The following is a 21901-nucleotide window of genomic DNA, read 5'->3' as shown; positions in this document are numbered from 1 at the left end:
TGAGCCAGCAGGGAACCCTGGCAACAGTGATCCTTTAGAACTCCTTCAAGTGCAAAACTTAGGAGAGCGGAACCAAATCTTTGCAGGTAGCATTGAACTCAGGTGGTCAGGCGACCTTGGTGTTATTAGCACCGCGCTCTAACCAGCTGAACTAATTGGCCAGCTCAGCTCCAAAGGTCTCGCTGCAGTTGACAGTTGCACTAGAATAACACCGGGCACGCATCGCCAGCTGATTGTCAACAACGGTGCCAGGCAAGTCGACGAGGGGAAGGGTAGCCTTCGCAGCAAATAGCGGGGACGCTGGAGAGCCACCACCCACAGTAAAACCATCCGCGGTCCCTAGGGAAACGCCAGGACCGTCGCAACGAGAGGGCGTTTGGTACGCACAGGCGTGAGGGGGCGCGTCCCCTTCCAGCTCTGGGCCCTGCTGAGCCGTGCAGATGGGGCTCCGGTCCCCCTCCCAAAGGTCACTGGCAGTCCCCTGAGGCGTGGCGGGCGCAGTTTGTGAGCGCGGCCCTCCCGCTGTTGGATTAGCGACGGCGGCGGGTATGGGACCCGAGCGCGCCCAGCGCGTAGCAGGAGCCCGTGACATGTCCCCGCCGCGCCGGGCCAGTGGCGTCGTGGGCACCGAGCCCCGCCAGGCAACGTCCCACGGTCTGGCCCCCACGGCCGTCCCCACTCCGCGCGGCACGCGGGTGGGCACACCCCCCTCTCGGGCCTCAGCTTCTGTGGGTCAAGCGGGGCCCGCGCGCAACGGGCCCCTTCCAGAGTCAGTCCACCGGATCCGGGTCAGTATCCCGGCCCGGACCCGTGTCTGGCACCCAGGAGATGCAGGTCACGGAGCCCTCTGAGCTCAGGCAAACGTAAGCAGCCCCCCCCCCCCGCCCCAGATGGAGGAATTTTCCGACACCCGCCAGACCCCGAGGCGGCCTGCACTTTCTGTCCTGCATCTGGAAAGGCGTTCGTCCCCTAGACGGTGTTTCCTTGGAGCGATTCACTGCCTCGAAGGTTCTTGCTTTTAGTCAAGAGAGAGGCGGAATAAGGTTGCTATTTCCCGCAAGGAAAGAGGCCTCCAGTGGGAACAAAGCCGGGAGACCCAGAGACCGGCTAGTCTCCCCCGGGGAGGAGGCGAGTGGGGTGCGGCGTAGTTTCCGTAGTGTAGTGGTTATCACGTTCGCCTAACACGCGAAAGGTCCCCGGTTCGAAACCGGGCGGAAACAGGAAGGTCTCTCTCCCGGGGGAGTGTTACTTTTGAGGTTTCCCTGGAGCTGCGCTGTGGGCACAAGACCCCCCTCCAAGGGGCCCTCCCTGGAGCCTGCAGCGCTGGGGGCCTCTCTCTTGGGGGGGATTGGTCTCCCCTCCTTCCCAAGCGCCCCCACCCCCTGCCCCAGGACTTCTCAGAGCTAAGGTCTCCAGTTAACGTATTTATTTCCAGATCAATATATCCAGATATTGGGTGAATTTTGAGGAGGAGAGTGAGGGAGAGACAGAAGAGCGGAGGTGTCGGGGGTGCAGATGGGGCAGACAGGAATCACAGGAATCGGCCGGGACATCTCAGGGGCGCGGCCCACTCAGGCCCGCGCTCCACCCGCCAGGTCCCCAGGAATATCTCAGGGACTTGGACCTCAGGCTGATCCGATGCCCGCCTGGCCCCGGGGAGGGGGTGCTGCCAGACTTGGGGGCAGTCTGGGTGGCACAAGGCCCTGGCCAGGCCCTTCCCTCCAGGGCGACCTGGTGCACTCAGCTTGGGTGGGAGCAGCGCGTGTGGCACTTGGAGCCAGAAAGCTCATGGTGCATGTGGGACAGGGTTAGGGTGTTGCCCTGCACGCGTGTGCACCGGGGCCCTGCGGGACCTTTGCCCGGGACTCAAAGTCCAGCTGGGAGGAGTTGACCGGGCTCAGGCCTGGACCGTTGGGGGGGGGGGCATGTGGGACCTCACAAGTGGGGTCATTTGCTGCATTTGGAAGTGAGGACGTGTGGGGGAGGCTTAAGAGTGACTTGGTTGTGTTAGTCTCATATTTTCCCCAAGACTATGAGCCGCGCCCAACAGGCTTCCTTTGCAACTGGCTGATCGGGTCAGGGGTTTGCTCCTGTGGGTTCGAAGCCCATATACAGAGTTCATGTTTGGCTGGTGTTCCCCTCAGCAAGAAAGTTTGTTTTGTTGGTGCCCGAGCTGGACTTATAAGAATGTACATCGATTTAAAACATTAGGAGACATCTTCAGGCTGTTTATTTATTGTTCTGCCTCTTAGACCTCAAAACCGGCCCTTTGGGCTTCAGGCCTAAAAATAAAGTGGCTCAGTTTGGGGTGTTAAGTAGGTTTTCCAAAGGATCTAACACACTTCTGGCAGGCATCCTGGAATATCGCTGAAAGACAGCAGTGTGGGGGGCAGATCTTTGGATGGGGGGACCTGGTCATCCATTTCACCCGGATATCAGCATAGACGTGAACTCACGTACAGCGACTAACGGTTCGGCTGACTGGTCAGAGTGGGCACCCAGTAGAAGATCGCTGTCACATGATAACTTCCACCAGCTTGCCTACACCCAGAAGCAGGGAACAGCTCAGGAGCCAGGATGATTCTGCAGGTTTTGTCTGCCAGCCTTAGTAATCAGCAACCCTGGCGGGCTAATTGGTCACAGAAACGGAGTAGCCTAGTGACAGGAATGGGCCCATAACATGGGATGCCACTAATCAAGGCTGATCGAGCCACACCCTGAGCCTGCCAACCGGAAGAGTGATGCGGGGTCCTTGACACAGCACCTCTCTAGAGGAAAGTGACTTGCCTCTTGTTAACTGAGCCAGGAAAACGGGACACCCAGATCCTGGAGAAGTTACTGGCGGCATGAACTCATTTCGTGGAGGCAGTGGCTCTGAGTGGCCAGGGTGGTGCACTGGCCGTGAGGGGCGACCAGAGCCCCCGGACCCACCCTGTCTGACGCCAGGCGCTCCTCAATCCAGGACACCTCTAAAAAGTCATCGCAACTAACATCTCTCCTAAAATCAGGATGATTGAACAGCCTCACATTGTACTTGAAGCAAAGCCGAGTTCCTCAGATCTCCTCCAAGGTCCTGCGCATTCTAACCCTGCATTTCTCTCCATCTCATCACCGTTCTTCTTCTTGCTTGTGCTCTGGCCGCATCGTGCTCTCCACCTGACCCCCCCCCTCTTCCCGTCGGGTGTCCCTGCAGTCTCAGTAAGCCCCCACGGACCCCTGAGTTTAGAGCTGCACCCTACTCCCCACGCCACAGTCCCCCACCCAGCCCCGATCTCTCCATCGCATTTAACAGCTCCTTGTGCATTATGTAATTGTCAGCACCCTCTTCAGCAACAAAAGGACTCTGATATAGACACGTAAACTACATGGGCTCTGCCCACCTGCTGTCTCCTCTTTTGTCTTGTCTCCCACTCTCCCCAGCAGTCTTCGTCCCCAGACACACTGGCGTGTCTCAGGCTTTCTTTCCTCAGGGGGTTTTGCCCACGAGGTTCTTTCCGGTGTGTGAAAAAAGGAAGCCACCGCCGGCCCCCTCTCCTGCCTCTCACTCAGCCCCTTCCTGTCTGCTTCTCCCAAATTCTCTTTGTCAGACCACTGACTGCACCCCCAAAGTCTCGTCTAGCTGAGATGAGATGACGTTTCTGAATTACACACGCCCCCACTGGGAATTCTTCCACCTCTTCACTGACGGTCTGGTTTTGCCTCAGTTGTGTAGCATGCAGCCGGAGACTCAGAAAGACAGAGCAGCATCGGGGCACCTGGGTGGCTCAGTGGGTTGAGTGTCCGACTCAGGTCATGATCTCATGGGTTCCTGAGTTTGAGCCCTGCCCCCTTCCCCCCACCCCCACTCGCTCTCTCTCAAAATAAATAAATTTTTATTTTTTTAAAAAAAGGAGTAAGAAATGTGGCCAGGATTCTATTTATATGTCCTCAATTCAGTTAAAGGAAACAAACACATTCTGGGGCAGCCCTCTGAAGCATAATGGGACAATGTCTATCAAAATTATCAGAGCACACATTCTCTGACATATTTTCTTTTTTCAACGTTTATTTATTTTTGGGACAGAGAGAGACATAGCATGAACGGGGGAGGGGCAGAGAGAGAGGGAGACACAGAATCGGAAACAGGCTCCAGGCTCTGAGCCATCAGCCCAGAGCCCGACGCGGGGCTCGAACTCACGGACCGCGAGATCGTGACCTGGCTGAAGTCGGATGCTTAACCGACTGCGCCACCCAGGCGCCCCTGACATATTTTCTATACGTGTGCAGGACATCATGACGTGAGATATGGTGTATGTTCGTAGATAGGAGCAGTGTTTGCCACAGCAGTTTGTGGGGAAATTTTAATTGTCGGTTAAACTGTGGTACATCCCATATAACTGAAGACTACGGCGGTTTAAAAGAGGAAGAAAACCACTTTCCTGTTTTGATATGGAAAGATCACAAAAATACCTTCTAAATAAAAAATAAAGCAACACACACATACACACACGCACACACAACCTGGATAAAATGCCATATCTATCGAGAGAAAAGAGAAAATATTTGTCCGGGCAGAGAGAGAGAGGGAGACAGAGAGAATCCCAAGCAGGCTCCGCACCGTCAGCACAAAACCCAACTCGGGGCCCAATCCCAGGAACAGTGAGATCATGACCTGAGCGGAAATCAAGTCAGACACTTTACCGACTAAGGCACCCTGGCTCCCCATTAGCCAATGATCTTTAAATGACCTTCCTTGTAAAGTCACCTTGAACTTGTACAGACACTGTTATTAGAAGGAGTCATTTGCGCACTATTTGGTTTTGGAAGTCTCGAGAGAATAAGGGCGTCCTAGGTGACTATTTGGTGGAAATATTTAGCCACTAATTAAATTAGACCTTATTATATTTATTATAAAAATTGATTATCTTGGTTGTCCTAAAATATCCAGATAAGAAACCGTATGTTCACTGTTTCAAGTAGTTGATTTTCTAATTTATTTAGAGAAAATCTGATTTACCATTTTTACGACCTGCTGGGAGAACTTCCTTCTCCTAAACGAGAATCACTTCACATATCTGATTTTGTAAATCAATTTCCTTGACCCGGGCAAACATCTACTTAGGAACATCTGCCCTGCCCCTGACCACCCTGCAAATTGCTTTTCTTTCCTCTGAAGTCCCAGACCCCTGCCCCCTTGTTAGTTCCAGATGCCGGAGGTGACTCGGGCAGACTGTCTTCGAAATTTCTAGGTCTGTGTGAATTCCTCCTATTAAATTTGATTTTCACCCGTTAATGTGTCACATGTCAATCTGATTCTTAGTTCAGCAAGGACCTTGATGGGCCAGGAATTCACACCCACCCGGACAACATCTGACTCGCATCCATTTTCCAGAGCCCAGAAGGGGCGTGTTGGAAGCCTGGAGTCCAGCTGGGTCCCTGTCAACTGCACGGTCCCGCGGGCGGCTCTCCCTCACTCCTCCACCTCACCTCCTACCTCTGTCAACTGAAGTTTTCACCCGCCTGTCCCCTGCCCGCCTGGAACACAACGGGGGAGGCTCCTCCTGACCCACCCCGGCCATTGCATCCTGCTGAGAAGTCTTCAGGGGACCCGGCTGGGCAGGCAGGGGCGTGGGGGTGGGGGCCGTGGTGGAGACAAGGGGGGCAGGACCCCGGGAGAGGTGGAGCCGGAGGACCAGAGGGGCGAGTCCCCCGCTGCGCCAAGCAGGCCGGGGGACAGAGCGGGGACAGCACCGACTTCAGATTCTGGGCAGGGGCCCGTCAGGGCTCAAGTGCCACAGAGGGAAGGGACCCCCCTGTCACAAACTGTCCGAGGTCGAGTTTACAGAATTAACTTTCCAAGCGTCTCACCAGTGACTGTCCGCGAGTGAATTTCTTGTCACGGCCCACGACCCCGCGCGGTGCCCAAGAGGGACCGGGGCTGGGGCGGAGGCGCTCTTTCCGTTCCGCAGGGCAAAGGCCAGACTTCATTTAGAAGGCAGAGAGCATGATTGCTTTGGGCCCGAGACGGAACCTCCCGGCGTGTCTGCGTCTCGGCTCGCTCAGGCGATGGGCGGGAGCCGCTCCCATCCCACGGCGGCCGGTCCCACCGCCCGGCGGGGCCACAGCCTCTCCAGACCTCGGGACGCGGCCGCACGCAGTTCCTACCGCCCGGGGCTCAAGCCTTCCCAGCCTCCCACAGAAGAAACGCGGATGGGACCGGGGGTCGAAGGTTCCATGTGGAGGAAAACCCAGCAGCGGACGGTCAGTGTCAGAGATCCCGGGCGCGGGGCGGGGCGGGGAAGCGGCAGGTGCGCGCGTCGGGCCGGTCCTGGCCTAACCCGGAATCCGCCCGGTGGGCTCTCTGGGAAGGGAGTGGGGCCAGGAGAACCCCAGGAATAGCAGCCCTGTCTGTACTCTGACTCCACTAAGGAAACTGCCCCAAAGTCCTTCACGGAACGTGTGCTGGGAATCCCCGCGCTCGGAGCCGGCGAAAGGCCCCCGGGGGCGGCTCAGGTGCCGAGACGCGCCGTCCTCGCGTGTGGACCCGCACGGCGGGGGCTCGGGCCGCCCGGGGTCGTCCTCCAGGCCGTTTGCGGGTCCCTCCTGCTCACTTGTCCCGAGCGGAGCGCCCAGGAGGAGGCCGGGGGCCGAGGGGGGGGGGGTGCGATGCGCCGGTCCTCCCTCCCCAACACAGGTGCCCCAGGGCGGCAGGGACCCTCCTCCCTCCCCGTCCCCAGTCCCTCCCCCACACACACACACAGGTGCCCCAGGGTCGCAGGGACCCTCCTCCCTCCCCGTCCCCAGTCCACCCCCAAAGAGGTGCCACAGGGACCGCCCTCCCGCCCCGGACCCCCACACACACAGGTGCCCCAGGGCTGCAGGGACCCTCCTCCCGTCCCGTCCCCGGTCCCCGGCTCAGGTGCAGGGCCCGCAGAAGGAAATCAGCCTTGATAAGCAAGCGGAGTGAAGGACCGCAGGCCTCGGCCTCAGGTGTCCCCACCTCCCAGGGCGCGTGTGAGCCTCACGTGAGGTAACAATACAAACACCTGTCACAAAACCTGAACCTCGGTGACGGCTCGGCCCGGGTCACGACCTCACCTGTGCTCCTATTTAGGGGCCCGGAGCACCCCGTTCCGGAACCGCTTGGGGGGAACAGGCAGGTTAAAGGGGGGGGGGAGGGTTCCTGACGTTTGGAAGCCGGTGTTTTCCAGTAAGACCCTGGGGTAGGAGGTGTGTGACAGGTGACCGTCCCCGACTCCATCCCGGAGGAGGAAAAGCAAGGTGTTCCCTCCTTCCCATCAACTGGATTTAAGGAAGCGGAAGTAGGTCATCCAAGTCTTTAGGGAAGTGATTCGGGAGGTGGGTCCCATGGTGTAATGGTCAGCACTCTGGACTCTGAATCCAGCGATCCGAGTTCAAATCTCGGTGGGACCTTGCGTGGCTCTTTTTCCAACTTCTGGCTCCTCCTTTCCCCACGCCAAACCCTTTTGCAAAGGAACCCCTGTGCCCAAACTTACTCCTGGCATTCCTTCCTGTACCGAGCCCCTGACTGCAGTCACCAGTATTGGGTTGTTTAGCTGAATTAAGGATTAAAGTCACATGAGACATATTAAAAGGAGAAACTCAAACTTAATTTCAAACTTCAGGGAACCCAAACAGACACGAGATTCCAAAGACAGCGAAACAAGCTGTCTGTATATGTTATTCAGAACTAAGGAGAGAGGGGTCCCTGGAAGGGAAGGGCGATAAAAAAAGAATGTTTGGTGGACAGTGTTTGTAGGGCGACTCAGAAGCAAGGGGACAAAGAGAGAACTTTGGTCAAACGGGCCTTCCCGGGGTCCTCCTCTCTGTCTACTGCCCCTGGTTCAAAGTATGATGTAATTCTATGCTGATAGCTTTCTTCCTGCTGCAGGATCTTTTAGGCAGTTGGTGGGGGGGGGGGGGTCAGTTTCTTCCTGAGTTTTCTGGGCCTTGATTGTCTTCAGCTCAAGATAATCTGCAAGCCCAAGTGACACATTTTGGAGTGGCCTGCCCTTGGCCCCTGCACTTGCCAAAGGCTAGCTTAATGCCTGGGGTGCACAGCTGGTTGTGGGGAGGAGGGCAGGGGAAGGAGAAATCTCTCCAGGAAATGCGCAAGGAAACCTCCCAAACCTTGCTGGAACTGGAAGTTTCCAGAGAAGATTTGCAAACGGAGACACGAGGAAGGATGGCCTGTGAGAGGAGCAAGAGAAAACCTGGTGATAGTCGTGGACCCAGAAAGTCAGGATGGAAATTGACAAAAAGATGTACCCCCAAGCTATGGGCACAGGTGGTCGAGCAAACTGTCCTCAAACAAGACCACGAGAATCGCAGCCCTAATTCAGAGGTCTGGGTCGGTAGATCCGATCCGATCCGCGATAGTCAACTCGGTAGACGTGATGCTTCGAGTTTGCACGAGCAAGCTTTACACGTTTGGGGAAGGGGAGATGAGCTGATTCAGAGACTTCTTCCCCAGGATAGCGTGTTTACTCTGCGGGCCTCCACTGTTCTGGATGCGGGTTCCCTGAGGACTTGGCCTGGAGCCGCCCCCAGCCCTCTCTGCTGTTGCCGGTCCGGCCCTCAGATCTGGGAGCCCCTTGTGCACCAAGAGCAGGTGACCAAAGTCAGTCTTCTGTGACCGTCTCCAGTGACCTCAAGGAGATCTCCAATGCAGAAAAAAGAGAACCAGTCAAGTGCAGTCACGCAAGCAATATTTTTGGACAACTAGATAGGACAGAAACATATGTATTAAGATTAACTATGGGCTTTTTAAGTAGTGATGTGGAAATCCGCACATCTTAATTGTTACAACCGAACAGACTATATCTTGCGAGTGCAAGGGATTGGAGCTCGGCGGCGATCAATCAAGTTTCCCTCCCCTTCCTGCCTATGACCCCCCTGTGAGCTGACCAGCTTCGCAGCAGCTCTCAGAGCGGTCTGAACCAGTCTCCCTGGCTGTAGTCCTCGGGAAGATGACGAATAAAACACTGACTAACCTACTTTCAAGGTGGCTTTTTCCCCCAGGGGACAGATCGTTGTGCAGGTTGGAAAAGTGCGGCTGCTCTGGGAACTGCTGGGGCCCTTTCGGTTTGGAAGGAGGCTCTGGTGGAAGAGGAGAGCAGGGCGAGAAGCCGGATGTGGTCAGAAAAAAGCAGCTCCAGTGTCAGTGAAGATCGGAGAATTCATGCCACCGAGGCCAGAGGGCTGGAGATCGGGACACAGAGAAACACTTTCCTAAAATGTCCCTTCCCGACCACGCACCTGCTCCTGATGGATGTGAGCCGTCCCTGCTTCCACATCCCCTTGCAAATCAGGCCGGTCTATTTCCTTTTATGCAACAGACTTCTGCGACCTGTGACCTCGGGGGTAAAAATATCCCCACTGACAAGAAAGGACAATTGGAAATACTGGCTTCTCTGACATTCTGGAAGTATTGTCTGTAAGCAGGACAGGGGGCGGCGTCTCAGTTGCATATTTTATAGGATTTCTTGGAGAAGGAGGTGACAAGCTTTGCATCTACTTCAGAGTAACATCACACTAAACGAAAGGGAACAGACATGTATCATGGAAAGTTGGCGCTTTAATTTACTTATTCAGACTCATAAGAAAATCCTCCTTGACTTTTGTCAAGGAAAAGAGATAACCACGTTTTGTAAAAGTTATTTGTACATGGTTGCAAGTCCCTTCTTTGCTAGCGCTTTTATTCACTGCTATCATGTATTTATTAAATTCAGTGACAGGAAATGTATTAAAGAGTCTACTTTAAATAATGCACCTTAAGTAATCATAAAAGCACACTTTCATAAAAGCACACTTATTCAAAAGCACAAACTAGGGGTCTTTTTGCTGTTAACCTCCACCGAAGTCTTCTTATTCCAGTCGTCAGTTTTCCTCTGTGGACACATGACCTGATGGGAAAAAATATTCCTGGCCCTTTCACTGAAGAACGCATTTCCAATGCAATGCTGCTTCACATATGTAATAAACTACCTGTCAAACATTATCTATGTAGATCTTGTTGTGTGAAATGAAATGCAAAGCTAATTCAAGTCGGCAGAAGATAGATTTATTGTCCCTGGAAATAAGTAAAAATTAGACTTCAACTTATGCTCCCTGTTGCATAGCGGCAGGATAGGGTCTTCGAGCGCAAAATACATATCGGGATAAAATTCTGGAAGGCAAGTGTTGAGTACTAAGGAAGACAATTGAGGCTGGAGGCCCCGGCGGGCTAAAATGGGATTAACAAAACGGGGAAGGCTACCTGGAGGAAGGTGGAAAGGACTAGAGGTAGGAAGTCCCTGCCACGACTGTGATTTGAAAAACAATGCCACAGCTCGGGGTCACAGAGCAAAGCTTGGCCGAAAGTAAGACTTTAAAGAGGTACCTAAAGGGCTTTCCGCCCGTAGGACGAGGTGGCCGAGTGGTTAAGGCGATGGACTGCTAATCCATTGTGCTCTGCACGCGTGGGTTCGAATCCCACCCTCGTCGGCCCTGGCTGTCGGGAGCGCGGGTGTGAATTTTGCACTCCTCACCTTGGGGTGCGACGTGCCGCCTTCACACCCTCCCACCCCTTCCGACGGCGGTTTCCTTGCCATCTTGCATGGCGGGGGGAGGGCGAGTGCTCCCTTTTAGAGCGCCGCCTGCTGCTTCCGCCCCCTTCCGCGGTCGCGGAGCTGGGGACTCAGGCACTGCATCCCTGTGGCGCACAGTCCTTGGCCCCAGTCACGTCGGGGCTCAAATCGCAGAACCAAAGCAGCCGAGGCTTCGGTCCGACGCCGGCTTCCCCTCCTGGGAACAGTTTACAACTCTGTTCGCCGCCTCCTTCGCTCCTCAAGCCGCAGGAATCCTTACCTTTCCTTGTTTCCCGTCACAGCCCAGCGCTTGGGAACCTCCCGTCTCGAATCCGCTTCAAAATGCTGACGGGCGGTGGGCGGGTCAGAGCAGAAACGACCTCCACAAAACACTGCTAATGGTTTAAGGTGGTTGGTGGGAATTTGCGTGTATGTTACACAGTTCCTGTTACTTTTTCAAACGGCCATAACAAGGGTCTTAAACTTTTCACTTGGAAAAAACTTCGATCTTAAAGAAAATTGGTAAGAATAAGAATAGAACAAAACCCACCTCTATACCTTTTATTGGGATTCACCTATTAACATTTTGTCCCATTTCCTCCCTCTCTCTCCCTCCCTGCCTCTCTGATTCAGTCTCCATGTTCGGTCTATCTCCATTTCTCCCTATTTTTTTTTTTTTTTTCAGAACCACGGAAGAGTAAATTGTATGTTTCATGGCCTTTTGCTTTTAAATACTTAAGTAGATATTTCCTAAAACTAAGGATATTCTTTATGTATAACGACAGTATATGTATCCGTTCAGTGTATTTAACAATGATACTGTTTTTAAAATCTCTCATCTGTATTTCAATTTTGTCTACTGGCCCAGTAATGCCTCTTGGAGCATCCCCTCCCCCAGTACAGATTAGGTATTGTATCATTTGTCCAAAAACATGTTTTTTACTTCAATTCCAGTTAGTTAAGTTCAGTTGTCCATCTTTAATCTAAAACATCATCGTAGCCTCTCTTTGTATGTCATGATATTGACATTTTTTAAGAATACAGTAGCTGCTCACTTTGTTGTTTGTTTTGTTGTTCTTTAAGAAAATTTCTTACATTTAAAAATTTTTTAATTTAAAAATTTTTTAAATTAAATTTTTTTCTTTTAATAAGTTTCTTAAATTTATTTTTATATAAATTCTCGGTGGCGGGTCAGGTCATGATCTCAGGGTTCGTGAAAGTGCGGAGCCTGCTTAGGATTCTCTATCTCCCTCTCTCTCTGATCCTCCCTCACTCGCTCTATCTCTCAAAATAAACAAATAGGCTTCAAAACATTTTTTTTAAAAAAGAGCTTTTACTGAACCTGCTGGGTTTTGATATCTTTTTTTTGCATACATACATATAAATTTTTATTGATATGAAATTCACATTACAATTCACCATGTAACCATTTCAAAATCTATAATTCAGTGACTTTTAGTTCATTCACAAGGTTGTGTAACCATCACCACTATCAGGTTCTAGAACATTCCTTTTTTTTTTTTTTTTGATCTTCTGTGATTGTTTATTTAGTTTTGCCTTTTTTTTTTTTTTTTAATTTACATCCAAGTAAGTTAGCATATAGTACAACAATGATTTCAGGGGTAGTTGATTGCTTTATAAGTCAAAATAATCTTCATGCCAAAGTGGCCCACCTTGGGGGAGCCTGCCTGCCCTTGGCCCACCAAAGTTACCCCTCAGATTTAGCATGCATTAATAATTCTTACCTGAACCCATCTTTACTAAGGCGGTTGCAAAATGATGAAACTTCAGCTCCAACACTGTCTGCACGTTCTGTGACAAGTCAGGGCGCACACCTTTAAATGCAAAGGATCAAAGCTGTGCCTCCTCCTCCCCCCTGCCCTGGTCCCGTCGGCCCCCCTCACCTTGCTTCTATTTTTCCATAGGATTTCCTCTTCATTTTCATTATTTAAGGTCCTTGTTGTTACAGGAATTTCTATTTTCTTGTTATAATGTAGAGACTCACTAAAGAGTGCTTTACTTACAAAATTTTCCTCATAAACACATTTTTGCAAATACCTGAATGACTTCCATTTTTCCCCCTGAATTTGTCCATGGGATCCTGATGCACACACTTTTTTACTTTAATGCATTCCTTCCATTTTCTTCTACCATTTCACATGTAACTTCTTTGCATCTGTTCCATAAAATCTGATCCATAAAATCCTACAAATGGCGTCTTTGTGATTATTACAACATGCATTGCTTTAGCGAAGGACTCCCAAAACATTCCCATTAACTTGACCTAAATGTGATAAACCGTGCACAGGGCTGCGTAAAGAAGTGAGGAGCAGGACACTGATGCCCAAGTAAAATGCAATATAGTCATTGGGCAGAAGTCAATGAAAGTGTTTTTCCTTCAAGTGTAAAAAAAAATAGAAAACTATAACCGGAGACAAGCATGTATTCTGAAAGATATAATGCTGATCCACCGGAAATGAAAGGTAAATTTGTCACCTCTTCCCAAGTAAGAAGGGTGAGGTTTGCATCTCTTTTGAAATGAGAAGGGCAGCTTTTGCAAAAAGAAAAAAGAAAGAAAAGAAAGGAAAATACCCATTTGTAGAAATTAGGTAAAGGGTGAAAAAACATCGCAGGAGTTGTAAAGAACAACAACAACAAAAAAGAGATGCCTTTAATTCTACCTTTCCCCCCTGAAGGTGGGAAAGGAGGAACCCTAGCAGAGGATGGTTTCGATCCATCGACCTCTGGGTTATGGGCCCAGCACGCTCCCGCTGCGCCACTCTGCTAGTTGTGACACTTGGTTACCTATTTCCTCCCTAAGAACATGATCAGGTATCGCATTTCCTTGTATAGGTAAATTGTGATTTGTTTATAAGATACAATCCTACTCGGGAATAAAAACAATATTTTTTTGTGAATTTTATCATACACATAACGACACAATTCAATCTCAGAAACATCACGCTGGGCAAAAAAATGCCACACAAGATGATGTGCTATAGGATTCTACTTATGTGAAGTTCAAGAGCAAACGAAACTATCTGGTGACAGAAATCAGAAGAGGGATTAGCTTGTAGGATGCAGCACCGACGGGCAAGGTGGCAAGAGACAACCGTCTGGAGTAAGGGGAATGTTCTCAGCCTTGAGGCGAATGGTGGTCACACGGGATGCACTCACGATCTATGCATTTTACTGCATGTAAAATATACTTCAATAAACTGCTGAAAACACGGAGGGGACCACAGAGATGTAATAACCAAAAGGGAAGAGAGGGAGGGAGAGCAAGGGAAGAGAAAGGAAAAGAAAGAAGGAAAGAAGGAAGCAGGGAGGAAGGGAAAGTGGGAGAGAGAGAGCAAAGAAAAAGAAGTACTTTCTATGTATATTTCAGGGAGCTAAGGCAACAGTGGCCCCCAAAGCTTCCCAAAAGAAGGTGTGGAGCCACGAAGAGCTCCCTGGGAGCAGGAGAAAACCCCCGACACTCTTTGGGGAAGCGCCTGAGCCAGGCCTCCAGCAGCCAGTACGCAGGTCAGCGCGGAAGGTCGCTTTGGCGAACCCTGGCGGCCGCCTCACGCCCTCAAGCGCGCGGGCAAGATGGCGGCCGCCGCAGACACTCGCGCGCGGGCAAGATGGCGGCCGCCGCACACCCTCCCCTGCCCCCCAAGCGCGGGCAAGAACGGCCGCTTGAGGAAAAGCTGCTCCTGTAGATTTGAGCGCATTCTCCTCAAGGACGGAAAGAAAATTGACTTCTAAAGTGTTCCTTCCAGGGCTGCATTTCCTTCATATCAGTTCTAAGAGTGTATCAAGAAAGATCGAAACTAAAACATGGATATTAGTTTTCTGGAAGCACATTCTCAGACAGGTAGAAATCACGTCCTTTCACCCAGTTACAGATTTTTCAAGACTTCTGTGTACACACAACAGGCTTAGGTTTTCTCCACGTTGTCCGCGAGGTCACAGTTCCACCGGCACTAGGCAATCTAGAAGCTTCACGGTGGTTGCTCTGCTGGGGAGGTGGTCTTGTGTCCCTGTGAGGAAGAACGGTGTCCACAAACACGCGCTCAGAGGCTCTGGAAAGCTGCCCCGGAAGGTGGGGGCCTCTCTAAGACCTGGCCGACTGGTTCTGTGAGGAAGGCCAAACAAACACAATCTGTGTGGCGCTTTATGGTGGAGGCCGGAGAAAGTACTGAGGAGAGAAGGGGCCCCTCACACGGCCACCCTCCTCATGCTCTCCTCTGTGACCCAGCCCAGTGTGATGTGACTAGAAAGCGTCCATCTGCCACAGGAGAATGCTCAGCAAAACTGAGCGGTCTGCCCCGTCTCCGGCCACACCCGTAATGACAACATCAACGTGGGTCAAATGCCCTTCTCTCTCCTTAATAGGAAACGTATTTGTATTTTTTTTTTTTTGGAACAGTCTAGAAGGCTTTAAAATGAGAACCCGAAAATACAATATATATGTGTGTGTGTGTGTGTGTGTGTGTGTGTGTGTGTGTGTATATATATATATATATCTTGTCTTCTACACTCGGTGGACACACGTCTCACCCCAACCAGGGTAGTCTGCTTGAGCAGAAATCTCATTTAGATGGCAAAAGAAAAACAAAAAAGGAGAAATTACAACCACAGTGAAAATGTAGATTTCTCAAGAATAGGGCACAGGCTTGCGCATAGTGTGAGGAAAACATTGAGCCTCTGAAGATGCCAGAGGCTACCCTCCTGCATTTGCTGTAGCATGAAATATGCAGAAATATATTAAAAAGATGTTAAGGGGCGCCTGGGTGGCGCAGTCGGTTGGGCGTCCGACCTCAGCCAGGTCATGATCTCGCGGTCCGTGAGTTCAAGCCCCGCGTCGGGCTCTGGGCTGATGGCTCGGAGCCTGGAGCCTGTTTCTGATTCTGTGTCTCCCTCTCTCTCTGCCCTCCCCCGTTCATGCTCTGTCTCTCTCTGTCCCAAAAATAAATAAACGTTGAAAAAAAATTTAAAAAAAAAAGATGTTAAAACATGTATATACAATAAATATGTAAAGTAAACTAATCTTTACTTCAACACATCCTTTTCGAGTGCCTTCTATTGAACGGACCATGCCCACCCACCCCCGGCCTTGAGGGGCTTTGTTTTGTCTTTCATTTTCCATGACCTTGACCTGTAGGATACGACACACTGGTGTCGTGGGTGGAAAGGAAGTGGCCGGCGAAACCGGTGTGGCGAAACAGCTCTTAACGTGATGCCCACGATCCCTCCCTCCTGATGCCCACGCCCTTGTGCGATCTCTTCTATGGCAAAGGCGACAGGAGGTACGTGGTTACATGTATGCAATGACGGGATAAGTTACAGGACATAGTATCACCCATTCACTTGCTGGGACCTAATCCTGTCGCCTCCTCCTCTGCTCACACACCCTACCTCCTGGTTGGCGCTCACTGCCAGCTACCGAGTTCGAACTCACATCCTTAACGGTGGTAGCAGGTGCCTTCGCAACCTCCCACATCTGGGGGGGGGGGCCCAGTCCGTCCCCCATTTGATTCCTCCCTCACGTGACAGCCACAGCAGTCAAACCCAAACTTGTCTCTTTCTTGCTTAAAATCTCTCCCCTGTTCTCCGCCGTGTTTAGGACCCGGTCCACACCGCGTGCCCATCTACCTGCCTGCTTCTCCCCGGCCGCGCCCGGAGGGGCCTCCCAGGTGATCCTCCCTGCAGGTGATCCCAACACACATCCACTGTGTCTCCCAGACCGGCCTGTGCACGTGCTCGGTCTTTGGCCCCGCGACGCCCTTTTCTACTTGGTGCTCGGAACACCCAAAGGCAGAATGCGAGTCAAGTGTTCAGCTACCGTGTCAAGGGCAGCAGACAAAATCCTATATGTTCCTCTTGCGCCCACCCCCCCCCCCCACGTATGATGGCAATCTTGGGTCAGGCGATGCCTTTAAAAGTCGCGACAGCATGGATATTTAGAGTCAGACATCCCTGCAGCGGAGTTCTGGCTCTGATGATCTGCTGAGAGAGAGAAGTGAGCACGGACTTTGAAGCCGTGAGGCTTTAAATCCCAAATCTAGCCCTTTACTAACTGGGTTCACTCGGGCCCCATCTCTACTGCCGGGGGTTTAACAGTCATTCCTGTGTCAGAAGCTTATTTCAAAATTTTATTTGCGTGTCATCAACCGGTTTAAGATTCTTTTTCCCCCTGGGCCTCTTCCAAGGGATCCATAAGGCAGGAGATAGACGGAGCGCGGGTGTCATTCTCGCCTCCTTTCGTGGGTTCACTAGTGCTGAGGACTGTGTTGCTTCTTACTCCCCTTGGTTAGGGAACGGGTCTGCCGGGTATCTGCTGTTCTCCCTTGCTTCTCAGGTGCTAGAGGCTTCCTGCCCCTGCCTGTCCCCTCCGGGAGAGATGTGCGTGTGGAGCGGTGATTTCGCCAGGTAGAAATTAAAAGAAAAAAAAAAATGAAGTGTAGACTTCGGTCCCCTAACTTGGGCAGTTCTGGCTCACGTCGCAAGGATCATGACCTTTAATGGGGAGAGAGAAGTCAACCCTTCACGTCAAAACACTGCGGTGAATTCAGGAACCAACACGCGCAGCCCTTAAGTGGGGCGGCGCGCCCCCCACCGTCGGCCAGGTCCCGGAGACCTTTTCACGCGTGCTCTGGCTCTACCCACGTGGCACCGTCCCTACAGGCCATCCCTCCTCCAAACCCAGCTCAAAGCTGGAAATGCACTGAACGATGAGCCCGCGTCTCCGCACGGACGCGCCAGAGAGCGCCTGGCCTGGGCGGGGCTTTCCTTTTCTGGAATGAGGAGTGGCCGCTGGGATCGGAGGGACTGAGTCTTGACTTGCCAAGCTCTTAGGGGCTAAATGGGCAGAGAAAGGGACGGGGAAGAGCCTGGAACACCGCTCCTGGGAAGAGACTGGAACAGCTTGGGGTGGGGGGGAAAGGGGTACAGCAAGAGAAGCCCATCTCGGTGCCCTTGAGGGTTGGTCAGTCAAGGAAAGTTACGGCAGATTTCATCAAGTTCGATTCAAGGTCACATTATATCAAAAGCTCCTCCGGGACTCATCGAAGCACAAAGCGACGCCAAGTCAGGGTAGGCATTCCCAGGGCACCAGAGAAAGGGCACTGCTTCTTAGGGCCAAGTAGAAGCTGGCTAAGACTTAGAGAGCATCTGCCCCTCCCCCTAAGGATGCCGGGAGTGTGGGCTGTGCTCCCAGCCTTCCCCACCCCCACCCCCACCCCCTGGCCTGTCTGTTCCCAAGGAGAGAGCCCGAGGCAGGGTCCTGACTGCGCTCCCACCTGACACGGAGAGGAGTGGGCAAGAAGGAGAGTTTCTTCAACTCCAGAGGTTTGGTTCCACCCGGTTTCATTCCGCTGTTACCACGAGGTACTTGGTCCTCTGATTTCTTCCAGATGATGGATCAGGGTGAGTATGTGGAAGCTCCAGCCTTAGATCTGGGGTCTGTTTGCGTTAGAGAATTGGAGGGCACCGAGCTCGTCACAATACGGAGGCCCAGACCAGGGGACGGGGGGCACCGGCTACTTCTTGTGGGCGTGATGCCTTCGGGAATGCGCCTGTTCCCGACTCTTTGGGGGTTTCGATTTTGCTCCAATGGAAAATGAAGAGGCCGATGGTCTGAAACGTCCTCTCCCAACAGAACTGTGGGCAGGTGGAGAGGCCATCCCAAAGCCAAGGCCGCTGCTCCTGGTAAGGGGCCCGGGGAAAGGGGTGCTCTGAGCAAAGGGGGCCAGGCCGGGGCCCCCAAACATAGTCTTTCTTGCCAAGGTGTTGGTCCTCCCCAAGACCAAAGGCTTGCTCTGGCTGGCCAGGCCCCGGGTGTTCTGGCTCCGGCCTTTCCCGAAGGGCGTGAGGGCGGGGCCCGTGGTCCCACTTCGCAGTGCTGCGGTGCCCAACGCTCCAGAGTCGGAGCTCCTGTCCGGGGCGGTCACACTGACCCCGGACTCCGCGCAGTCCATAGGGGTCACCAATCCCCCGAAGGCAAAAGGCCGGGGGGCCGTGCTGCCGAACACGGAGCCGGCCGCCCCGCTCCGGCGGGTCTGGGCCGCAGCTCCAAAGCCGGCTGCGCCGGTTTGGCCAAAGGGAGACCCCGCCAGAGCGCTGCCCAAGTTTGGCGGGACGCCGGAGGGGGCGGAGGGGACGCGACAGGTGGAGGCGGAGAGCGTCAGACCCCCAGAGGCCGACCGCGCGGTCTTACCGAAGGCTGGCCCAGCCGGGGTCGGGGCGGGGGCTGCCGTTGCCCACGTCCCCGGACCGAAAGGACTAGTGACACTCGGGCCCGGCGGGGCCGGGGGTGCCCCCTGCTCCTGCCCATCTGGAGCCCCAAGTGCCGGCTGGAGAGGGGCTCCGGGGGAGGGGGGGAAGGGGGGCCTTGAGCGCGCCCCCGAGGGCGCGGGGAGTGCGGAGCCGACGCCGGAGGCTCGGGCCGTTAATGCCGACCGGCTCCCTGCCGCGGGCGCGGAGGCTGGCAGAGGCGGGCCGCGCACAGCGGCAGAGCTCTTATGAGGGGGCATCTGCACAGCGCCGGAAAGAACCTGGCTGAAGATGGTGACCGTGTGCACGGCAGGGACCGGGGCACGCGGGTGTAGGGGGAAGATGAAGCTGGTGGCTTGGGAGAAGCAGGCCCTGAAGGCACAGGAGGCCCCGAGAAGGAACGCGCGGCAGGCGGGGGCGCGGTCAGCCTGGTCCACGGCACCGCTGAGACTCACCGCGCCGATGTCCACGGGGGGCGGGAAAGGAGAGTCTTGGGAAGCGCGGGCCGGGGTGGCGGACACGACCACGGCGGTAGCCTTGAGCAGGCTGCGGAGGAGATGGGGGGAAGCAGGGGGAGCGGGGGGCGAGGAGTGCCCGGAAGAGGAAGGAGCGACCCCGGGCCCGGTTTGACGGGGTCCTCCGCGGCCAAAGATGGGCCTGAAGGTAGGGGCCAAGAGACCCGGGGCTGAAGGTGCCGAGGCGGTGGCCGAAATGCTGGGACGTAAGGAGTCTCCGATCTCGCCGTTGGGCGGGAGCGCCAAAGTGGGGTGTGGCGTGGGGTGGGCAGAAGCTGCCGCAGGAGGCGCAGATGCAGGGGGGAGGGGAGCCCGGCCGCCCAGAAAGGCCACCCTTTGCACGGCGGGCGGTGCGGGGGTGAGGGCCGGCCGCTCCGGGGGCGCGGCGGTCCCGCCGGCCTGAGCCGCGGGGGGTGGCCTGGTGGCGTCCGAGGCTGGCGGCGGGGCGGAAGCAGGGGTCAGACGGAGCCAGGTGGCTGCGGACTCGGAGTCAGGAGAGGGGCGCGGAAGGGGCTCTGGCTGCGAGCAGCCGCGTGAGGGCAGCGGGCTGACTTCCTTCAGGGGCGAGAGCGCCGCAGGGGCCGCCCGGCCGGGGGACGGTGGCGAGGCCGCCGGAGGCTCCCGCGTCTCTGCGAAGCTTCCCGACCGCGGATCCGCGTCCTGGGTTCGAGCTGTGCCTGCACCGGGCGGACCGGGAGACGCGGCAGGCTGAGCGGCGGAGCCCGGCTCGGGGACACAGCGTGTGGGGACCTCGGCCCCGTCCTCTCGGGCTGTACTGCTCCACCGGAGCCCGACTTCGTGCCCCGAGGCCTGGTCCTCGTCAGGGTCCGCATCGCCGAGCCCGGGAGGTGGACCCGGGGTCCCAGGGCTGCGCGGCGGCCGCGGAGGCCCCTGACCCTGCGGCTCAGAGCCGCCGGACGCCGCCGGGGACCTGGCCGGTGGCGGTGGCCCTGGAGACGGAGACCGGCGACCCTTTCCTTTCTTTCTCACCGGCCATTCTGGGGGCTGCAGGGCCGCACCGGGCGCCCTTCGCTTCCCGGGCGCGCCGAGCGGTCTGGACGAGCTGTAAGAGCTGCTGATGGCGTTTCTCGGGGAGCGCGGGGGGCCCCCCGAGTGCGCGCGAGCCGCGGGGCTCCGGGAGGGGCAGCCGGGGCCCCCGCTCGCGCTGCGGTCCGGGCCCAGGGAGTCCGGGCTTCTCCTCAGCGGCCCCGGCCGGGGCTCGAAAGACGCGAGGACCCCGTTTCTCAGCAGGGGCCGAAATGCGGACGGCCTGGGGTCCGGGCTCCGCCTGGCGGCCTGCAGGCCCCCGGGACGCGGCGGGTCTTCCCAGCCCGCCCTCCCCTTCGTGCACCCCCGGAGCGCCCGCAGCACCGTCTCCTTTGCGCAGGGGTCCGGGGGCTTCTCGGAGGCCGGGGGCCCAGCGGAGCGGATCGCGCCCGTGGGCCAGGGCTCGGGGGGCGCGATCCTCACGGTGACTGGGCTCCGCCGCGCCCGCGGGTGCCGGAGGGACCAGACGCTGCGCCTGAAGTAGCTGTCCCACCAGTCCGACGGCAGCGGCCCCACGATGGCGTTGCGGGGCCTCTTCATGGGGAAGCGCCTCCAGGCCTCGTCGAGGCGGCCCGCGGGGTCCCGGCCGGGCGGCCTCCGGGGGGGCCGGTGCCGCGGCGCGGGGTGGGCGCGGTGGACGCGCTGCACCTGCTCGGTGGCGTGCGCGCGCGCCCGGGCCGGGGACGACGGCGGGGACCCCGGCCTGCCCAGGTAGCCGCCCATGCGGAGCGACGCGGCGGCCGGGCCACCGGGCGGGTTTCGGTTCCCGAGGTCGGAGTCGGCGTTCGCCGCGTTCCCCGGACGGTTGGGACCCTGGCGCGAGGAAAGGGCGAGGCTCTCGGGGCGCTCGCCCGCCCGCAGGCCCGGCGCCCGGAGGGAAGGGAGGAGGGGACCCCGGGCCGCGCGCCCCGCCGGGGACGGTGCGGCCCGAGCGCACCGAGGCTCGAGCAGCCGGAGTCCAGGGGGCGCGGGATCGGGGTGCGCGGGGACCGCCCTGGAGGCCGCGCTGGCGATCCGCGAGGTGGTTGCCACCTTCTCCTTTCCTCTTTGCAAGACACGTGGGAAGTTTCTTACAAGAAAAAACATAGTCTTACCGTGCCATCCAGCAACCACACTGCTAGGTATTTACCTAAAGGAGCTGAAAAGTTTTGTCCATGCAAAAACCTGCACATGAATGTTGGTAGAAGCTTTATCTCTAGTTGTCAGGAATTGGAAGCAGCCAAGGAGTACTTCGCCAGAGGAATAAACCGTGGCACATTCCTACAGTGGAATAGTATTCAGCACCAGACGGCAATGAACTATCAAGTCACGAAAAAGACACGGAGGAACCTTAAGGCTGTATTGCTACGCAAACAAAACCAGTCTGAGAAGGCCACGTGCTGTTTGATTCCCGCTCTATTAAATTCTGGAAAACACAAACCTATAGAGAGTAAAAAGATCAGTGGTTTCGAGAAGTGGGGAAATCCGTGGGGCACAGGGGATTTAATTCTGCGTGAAACCACATCGGTGGTC

At 55.3% G+C, this 21901-nt stretch overlaps 1 protein-coding gene and 4 non-coding genes across 5 annotated transcripts; 3 read left to right on the top strand and 2 right to left on the bottom strand.

Moving 5' to 3' along the window:
- The first annotated feature begins 1147 nt into the window (after positions 1-1147).
- On the top strand, positions 1148-1220 carry TRNAV-AAC. Its single transcript has one exon. It is a non-coding gene; the product is annotated as a tRNA-Val (tRNA).
- Positions 1221-7341: 6121 nt separating this feature from the next.
- Positions 7342-7413, top strand: TRNAQ-CUG. The gene has a single exon. It is a non-coding gene; the product is annotated as a tRNA-Gln (tRNA).
- A 2990-nt stretch (positions 7414-10403) lies between these two features.
- On the top strand, positions 10404-10485 carry TRNAS-GCU. Its single transcript has one exon. It is a non-coding gene; the product is annotated as a tRNA-Ser (tRNA).
- Positions 10486-13282: 2797 nt separating this feature from the next.
- Positions 13283-13354, bottom strand: TRNAM-CAU. Its single transcript has one exon. It is a non-coding gene; the product is annotated as a tRNA-Met (tRNA).
- A 3340-nt stretch (positions 13355-16694) lies between these two features.
- On the bottom strand, positions 16695-21112 carry POM121L2 (POM121 transmembrane nucleoporin like 2). The gene is made up of 2 exons (XM_043590657.1): positions 17855-21112; positions 16695-17072 (listed from the first exon to the last, which is right to left on the bottom strand). The coding sequence occupies exon 1, from the start codon at positions 21110-21112 to the stop codon at positions 18095-18097; it is 3018 nt and encodes a 1005-aa protein (XP_043446592.1). The 3' UTR covers positions 16695-17072; positions 17855-18094.
- Between the last annotated feature and the right edge of the window lie 789 nt (positions 21113-21901).

This window comes from Prionailurus bengalensis, chromosome B2, assembly GCF_016509475.1.
Source record: "Prionailurus bengalensis isolate Pbe53 chromosome B2, Fcat_Pben_1.1_paternal_pri, whole genome shotgun sequence".
In the NCBI taxonomy this organism is placed as follows: Eukaryota; Metazoa; Chordata; class Mammalia; order Carnivora; family Felidae; genus Prionailurus; species Prionailurus bengalensis.
Note: the sequence above shows the minus strand (reverse complement) of the source record. Positions and strands in the feature narration are given on the sequence as shown.

Coding starts and splice junctions, on each gene's coding strand:
- POM121L2 (XM_043590657.1), bottom strand. CDS start 21,112: ATGGGCGGCTACCTGGGCAGGCCGGGGTCCCCGCCGTCGTCCCCGGCC.